Raw genomic sequence first — 7,665 nt, 5'->3', positions numbered from 1 at the left:
CTGGACGTCCAGCACTGCCCGGACAACGTCCAGATGCGCCCTGCTCTCCTCGCCCTGTGACACGGTCGTACCTGGACGTCCAGCACTGCCCCGCCAGCGTCCACATACACCCTGCACTCCTCGCCCTCCGGAGAGGGCGTATCTGGACGTCCAGCACTGCCCTTCAACGTCCAGATGCGCCCTAATTGTTCTGTTACGCGCCAGTGTGTTCTGCTCTCCTCTAAAGGCTCACTGGAAAGTGTAAAATGTTAGTCTTGGATTTAATTTTGTGTGGTACATTAATCAATTGAATGGAGGAGTGCTGTTGTTTCCGTGTTTTTTTTTTATTTACTCAGAAGAGGAGCCAGTGGCTCCTTACAAAGGATGTTAATTATTTATTGAAACTCTCTGGTGGTCCTTGCAGTGCTAGGATACAAAAAGTAGTGATAGTTCTAACATAATTTGCAATACTATGTCCTTGACTAGAATTCCTATTAGAATGAAAACTCTTCTAATCGAGTCTGGTTTTACTTATGATCACACATTCATTGTTAACATAGAATTATTTTATCACAGTGCAAATTCTTTACATTTTCCTTGCATTTTGGAAACATGAAACAGGCGCTTAAATGGCTATAATAACTAATCTATTTCACATGAGTTTGCCAGTGGCACAATCCATGATAGCCCTGCACATTCAATAAATAGTGCAAAAACTCTAACAGATTCAAAAAGACAAATTTCAAGACGATTATGTTGTACAAGTGCTACTTCACCAAAATGTGACACAATAATGGCATGACCATTTAGCTCAACTTTATTCACAAATAATACACAAGTTTCGGGGTGATTGAGTCTTGTAACTTTGACTATTGATTTTACTCTGTAGAAGCTTCCATTCCATGAGAGAATATGATTATTGTTGTTCTTCTCAGGTCTTGTGTACTCAGTTGACCTAATTTCAAGGCGACCATACAGTGCCCTCTTGTATCGAATCAATCCTTGAATGTTTCTGATATTAACATCTGCTAAAGCTAATCTTTCTTCATCAGTCACTAGCGCAGGTTCCGCTTGACCAAGCAAGAAGACATCTCCCACTTTCTCTGCTGTCTTTAAGTCAGACTTCAAGAGAATCGATGAAACTTCTAATTGGACTTCAGGAGAAAAATTTGGGTCGAAGGGAACACCATTAATGAAAGATGTAATTAAGTGACGATTCACAATTTGTAAGATTGGATCCTTCATGCTTTTTACATGCTTTTTAAGCTTCATATTCCACGATTCAAAGTTGAAAGTACTATGCACAAAAGCAGGTCCCCAACACCTGACAGCACGCACAGCATGCAACAACACATGTACATTAAATCTCATGCACTGCACACCAAAAAATGCTTGAAAGTCTGTGACGTAATCAGTAAACTTTTCTTCGGCTTCATTTAGATCATTCTCAGTCACAGAATCTCTTGACACAAGGAAAATAGCACGGGACAGAGTCATGAGATGGCGCAGGTATCTTTGAGGCAGCAAGGCAGTCAGGCATGGGTAAGCATAGTATAAAATCCAGTTTCGCCACTCGTGACCTCTCCACTTTGCTCTGGTATCAATACCTCGTGGAGTACGAGACAATAGTGTTGGAGGTTTCATTAACAGAAGACGAGCGTTGATCAGAGCAATATTTGCAGGGGACCCAATGTAGTAGGGAGCATTGTTTTCAGTGAGTAGTTTGTCCATGTGGAATTGGACAACTCCTTCAAAGAAGGGATGGAGGTCGTCTGTTGACATCCCCTTCCCTAGATCAAAGTGACGAAGATACATAAGTGGAGATATGCCCTTCACACCCTCATAATTTCCATTAGGGTTATCGTGAGCAGCTTCCATTAAGTCCTGAAGTTCTGCATGTGTCCTCGGTTCAGGCATTTCTTCCTGTACTGGAAAGTGGATACCATTTGCTTGCACACCTTGTATTGGGCAAAATGTGCAGCCATGATAAGCAGTAGGGGGGTTCATATTCATTATAATGCATCTAGCTTTGGCATCCACAGCACAAACTGTTGCTATGAATTTGCTGGTGATGATGCCTTTGCCTGGTGCGTTCCATGTGATTCCTTGCCTAGACAGTCTGTTACCTTGTTGGACTAAGCACTTATCTAAATACACAACCATTTCTGGATCACCACGGTCAATCCAAACTCCAGCAACAAATAGATATTTCTGCCTCACATTCATTGGCAGTTCATTCAATCGCACATATATTGGATTAACTTGAACATGAGAAGATTTTGCAACATGGAAACCATCATTATTGAAGGTGTATGAAAAGTCATTGGCTCCGAGAATTCCTTGAGCCTCCAGGCGTTGATACTCACTGCCATCATAGATGTCTTCCAGTGCTTCTATATTGTGCTTCTCTCTGTTAGCTCTGGAGAAGAGTAACTGAGCAGCATCAGGGCGAGCTAAGAATTGTTTCAATTGCGCCTTCAGATCAAATTCCATGAAGTAAGGTACATCTCTCTTCATAAATATTCGCTGACAACATTCGACTTGGTTGGGAAGATCTTTGTATCTGCCAAGATATCTTCTGCACCTCTTGCAGTAAGCATGTTTTTTAATGCCAAGACTTCTCCTATTCAGCGCTGACCAAAGTGTTTGCTTTGATTTAGGGAATAAGTTAGCTCCCATAACAAAATTTAACATCTGGAAGCAGCCAATTAATGCTTCATACGTCCAACTATGCCTATCAAACAGAGTGAGGATAACAGCAAACACCTCCTTAACAGAGTGATTGGCATATAAATGGCATATTGTATTTAGACGGTCAGGATGAAAAGTCAAGTTTCTATCACCCCCATCATTTTCATTATCATCACCTTCACTCTCTGGATCACTTGGATCATCATCCTCAGGGTCACTTGGTTCATTGTCATTGTCCATATCATTGTTTTCACCTTCAAACTCATTCTGATCTTCCAACTCATTCCAGTAATTGTTTTCTTCGCCATCATCTTCATCACCCTCATCACCATCATCATCTTCAAAGTCATTATCATCAGGGTCACCATCACCTGGTGGTCCGCCATCAGCATTCCCACGCTCCAAATGAAACACTTGATAGCTAGAAGTACCGTTCACATTTTCATCTTCAGAGACCTGTTACAAATTCCAAAATTAATTACTTTCATAATTTGTCACTCAATACAAACAGCAACGCAATGAAAGGAAAACAAAAGACAAGGCACCTCAGAAGATGAATTGAAGTTGAATGACTGGTCTCCTTGGCATAAGTCATTGTCCTCAACCTGTAAAAATTTAATTTGTTAAAAAAGGCACTTTAAAGAGTAACAAAATAGCAGATTCCTATATTGCTCACCTCTAATTGCATATTTTCATTCATTAAAAATCTTCCTGGCTCGGAGGTAACAGCCCTTGGACATGTCACGACAAATTGCTCAGAAGGACTTGACGAACAAGATTCCTTAAAAATATTTGATGAACACAATTCCTCACGTGAATTCCTAGCATTCACAAAGACCTGAAAATTACAAAGTAAAGTTAGACATGTTGTGCAGTGTGATGCAGTACTATTTCATGAGAACTAATTACGAACTTCACTGTTGATTTGCTCATCTACTTCATCTGCTGGAACTAGAGCTGCTCGAAGCAGACTTAATTGTAATTCCTCTTTCCTTCTCTTGCGTCTATAAATTGTAATTGGGTGGAGTGCTGCTGCTGCTCTGCCATCCTCACTACCATCTTCTTTACTGTTCGAGGCCATACTTATTGTACTTTCACACAATTACTGCGATATGAAACAAAGAAAACATAACCTGGTGAAAATTGCACTGTGCCATTTTTGAAGGTTCATACCTTGGTCACATGAACAAAAGCCATTAAATGATAGATTTGTACCTTCTGAAAAGATTTTTCATATATTGTTTCTTTTTTGTTGAAATAATACAGAATACAAGTTAAAAGATAAGCATGCTGTATTGTTTTGGTAACCGCTCCCTGACTCACGACCACAAACAAATGACTGCGCTGGGCAGTCAGGCTGGCCAGGCTGGCCCAACGCGTCTCCGCCGTACTGTCGCATTTTACGCGACGTAATTCGATGGTAAAATCTAAATGAATTTTTAAAGGAACAGGTAACAACGTTTGTGCGCCTTTGTAATGTCAACGATAATGTAAAATATTTCAATGCAGAATATTTTTAAACGTAGGTTGGTATCCGTTAGCCGTTGGTGTCTGTGTCCTGTCCTCTCCTCTCCTGGTTCCTGTCGTGCAGAGGAAGGCGTACTTCGAGTTCAAACCGTTCAAACAGCGAAAAGTTTCTTCGTCTTTCGGAAAAATGTACGTGGTGTCCAAAAACTTCAAGTCAGGGAAATTGGAAATTCACAAAGCCAATGAATTTTATGTTATGCATGACAATGATACCACGTACGAAAAGTGGGAGCTGCCGGCGAATGAAGACCTGTCCCAAGAAGATATGAAACGTCATTACGGACTCCCTCAGCAACAGACCATGATTATTCATACGTTGCATGCAAGAAGTGGTAAGTTCTATTACTAATCCCATTAATTTTGGGAGTTGCAGCGCAATTATAACCTCATTTGGTGTACTTTGGACGTTTCTGGACGACAACTCGTGGTGGCTCATTGACTAGTTCGTTTGGGCGCGCACTTGTCGACCCAGTGGAAAAGGAAAGATGAAAGTGATGACATTTGACGTGAAAAGAGTCATTTGGATACATTATTTCAAACCCTTAAAGTAGAATAGCCCTTAAAATAGAATTTAATTGAGGTCATGAGGTTAATGATGACAAAATGGTTACTTAGATCTTTTTCTTTTCACTGGGGGCTTGGCTTCATTGTGCACAATCATTTCAATAACTTTGCTTTTTTCAGATGATGAGGCTCTACTTAAAGAGCGAATGAGGAACAAAGATCATCCAGATTTCATTCGAAATAAAACAAGAGTGAGTGTGGACAACCACTCCATCCCTATATCGAATCTAAAGCCATATGACTCATTGAAAAGTTTGAGCAAAATGGACACAAAGGTATGGTTTTAAAAACTTTACTGTCATAAATTTGTTGAGTTATTGTGTAAGAACGTAGTTCAACAAATTAATTTCTTATTTTCAGGGAAATAAGAAGAAAGACAAGGATAAGTCACAGCACCAAAATGCTGACGATGTTAAGAAAACCCACAGCTCTAAGCATAAGAATAAAGTGACTGAAACGACCTCCAAACAGAATGGCAGTAATGTCAATGGAAAGTTGAATGATACTGAGATGGTTAGTTAAAGTGAAGTACATATCTGTAAAACTTTAATTGTGAAATGAGTTTAGTATTTGTTTCTGAGTATGTTTTTCTATTCCAGATTAATGTTTGTGACGGTACTTGTTCGATGACATTGTTTTTCAAAAATGAACTGCTGCTTTCTCAGGAAAGAGTGTCAGATCTTGAAAAAGACAATAGGGCTCTCCAGGAACAGAACAGAAAGACGGTTGAGGAATTTACTAAACAATTGTCCTCCATAAACCGTATGTATTAGTGTACTATCTTGTGAGTATAAAGACTACATGCAAATAGGGATTTCTAAGGTTTTCCTTCCTTTGTCCTAGAAAATTTGAAGCCTCGAGAAGTGAAGACGTCCAGTAATAGTGTCTCCAATTACAAAAAATCATTTATGGAGAGTCTTGATGGGTGGAGTGGAGCTCCTCTCCTAAGTGGAGATAGTGTCCCTGAAGGAAAGGTATGCAAATCATTTCTTACTCAATAATGTTTGTTCTGGGGGACGAAACAGCACAGCTTTTGTCATTCCTCTTTCAGATTCACTTTGGAGACGGGATAATGGTGGACATTCACGAGATAGCTTTAAAAGTTGAGGCGAAGTCTATGGCTGTCAGGCCTCGTGTGAAAGAATTAATCAAGCTCATTTATCCGAATAATGATGTATTGGTCCGATTTCTAGATGTCAACAAAGTGGACAGAAACGTCCATCCAGACGCTAAGCCAATTACACCTACAGTCGTAACCATGATGAGCAGTAAGTAAATGTACCTTGTCCAACTTTTGATTCTGTATGAAATTGGTTTGTATGACCTGAATTTCTATCAACAGTTGCTCTGGAGAAAATGCTATGGTCCACTAAAAAAGACGTACCACTAAGAAGCATTGTTAGTGACCGTCTAAGAAGAGTACTGGGCACCATGAGAGACGAAGCCAAATTGAAAATTCTTCCCCTTGAGGAGCAAATGGAGAAGAAAAAAGCCAAGGCAGAGAAGATGAAGGAGAGAAGGGCGCTACAAGCTGCGCAGAAGAAAGCAGAAAAATCCAAGAAGAAAAGGAAGAAGTCTGAAGTCGATGATGAGGAAGAATCAGAGTCAGATAAGCAGAGTGATACTGATGAAAGTGATGTGGAGCGAAACGGTAAGAGAAGGAAGAAGTCTGAAATCAGTGATGATGATAGTGTTCACTCAGAGGGGGAAGGAAAGAAGACTGATGATGACACTGATAAAAGTGACAGAGATGACTGAAAATGTGTTAAGGTTACTGCTTGTTTTTCAAAACAAGAAAATATAGATCAGTTTTAATTCAATGTGATTGTCCTGTAATCGTTTACAAAAAAAGTGCCATTTTCTTTTTACTTAATTTATAATACATATAAAAGAAATATGTATGTATCTGAGAAATCTTTTAATCTTAGAGTAAGGAAGATCTTACCATTTTTATTATTTAATTTTTAATACTTGATGTGTTACTAGCTGTTATAAACACCAATATTAATACCTTTGTGTTCGTATATGAATCTTTTACTTTCTTTTGGTGAATATGTCATGTCATGTTGCTATGTTACTGCCTTTCTACACTGTGAAAAATATCCTCGTAAATTTACGACATTTGTTGTAATTTTGATTTACAACATGAGTCGTAAATTTACAACATCCCATTCATGCTCGTCGGTCAATTCTAAGTCGATAGGGAGTGCTTAAAAATTTACTTTTTCAATTTACAATTTAAATTGTAATTTTACGACTTTCACCATGGAAAATTTTCCTGTAACCCTTACGACTATTTTTCACAGTGTAATACAAAGGCTATTCTTTATGAATCTTTTTTATTATTTTGTTCCTGGCATGTCACATGTTGTTTATAAATGTGATTCATAAAATGTCCAATTAGCATTTTTTTACCACTGAATACAAACAGGGAAAGGAGGCAACAACACGTTGAAGCGAGGACTGCTATAGAGTATAGCGCCAATTTAATTTTAAAACGCATATTTTGTCACTACCTAAAACGACAGGTGAGCCTCATCTACTGTCAAGATTGATCTGTAGTGAGTAACATCCACGTCATCTGGACGTTGAAGGGGAAGTGCTGGACGTCCAGGTACGACCTCTCCGGAGCGCGAGGAGGGCAGGGCGCATCTGGACGTTGAGGGAGCAGTGCTGGACGTCCAGGTACGACCGTGTCACACGGCGAGGAGAGCAGGGCGCATCTGGACGTTGGCGGGGCAGTGCTGGACGTCCAGGTACGACCTCTCCGGAGCGCGAGGAGAGCAGGGCGCATCTGGACGTTGAAGGAGCAGTGCTGGACGTCCAGGTACGACCGTGTCACACGGCGAGGAGAGCAGGGCGCATCTGGACGTTGTCCGGGCAGTGCTGGACGTCCAGGTACGA

General features: G+C 40.1%; 1 protein-coding gene across 1 annotated transcript; it reads right to left on the bottom strand.

Annotated features, from left to right (window-relative positions):
* Positions 1-6: 6 nt before the first annotated feature.
* On the bottom strand, positions 7-4,190 carry LOC127751641 (uncharacterized). Its single transcript, XM_052275488.1, has 5 exons — positions 3,886-4,190; positions 3,584-3,775; positions 3,347-3,508; positions 3,216-3,275; positions 7-3,126 (listed from the first exon to the last, which is right to left on the bottom strand). Exons 2-5 carry the CDS (start codon positions 3,749-3,751, stop codon positions 622-624), a joined length of 2,895 nt encoding a protein of 964 aa, XP_052131448.1. The 5' UTR covers positions 3,752-3,775; positions 3,886-4,190; the 3' UTR covers positions 7-621.
* Between the last annotated feature and the right edge of the window lie 3,475 nt (positions 4,191-7,665).

The sequence above is a fragment of the Frankliniella occidentalis genome, unplaced genomic scaffold (assembly GCF_000697945.3).
Source record: "Frankliniella occidentalis isolate FOCC.00 unplaced genomic scaffold, Focc_3.1 Scaffold642, whole genome shotgun sequence".
In the NCBI taxonomy this organism is placed as follows: Eukaryota; Metazoa; Arthropoda; class Insecta; order Thysanoptera; family Thripidae; genus Frankliniella; species Frankliniella occidentalis.
The sequence above is the reverse complement of the archived record's forward strand: the minus strand, read 5'-3'. Positions and strand labels throughout refer to the sequence as shown.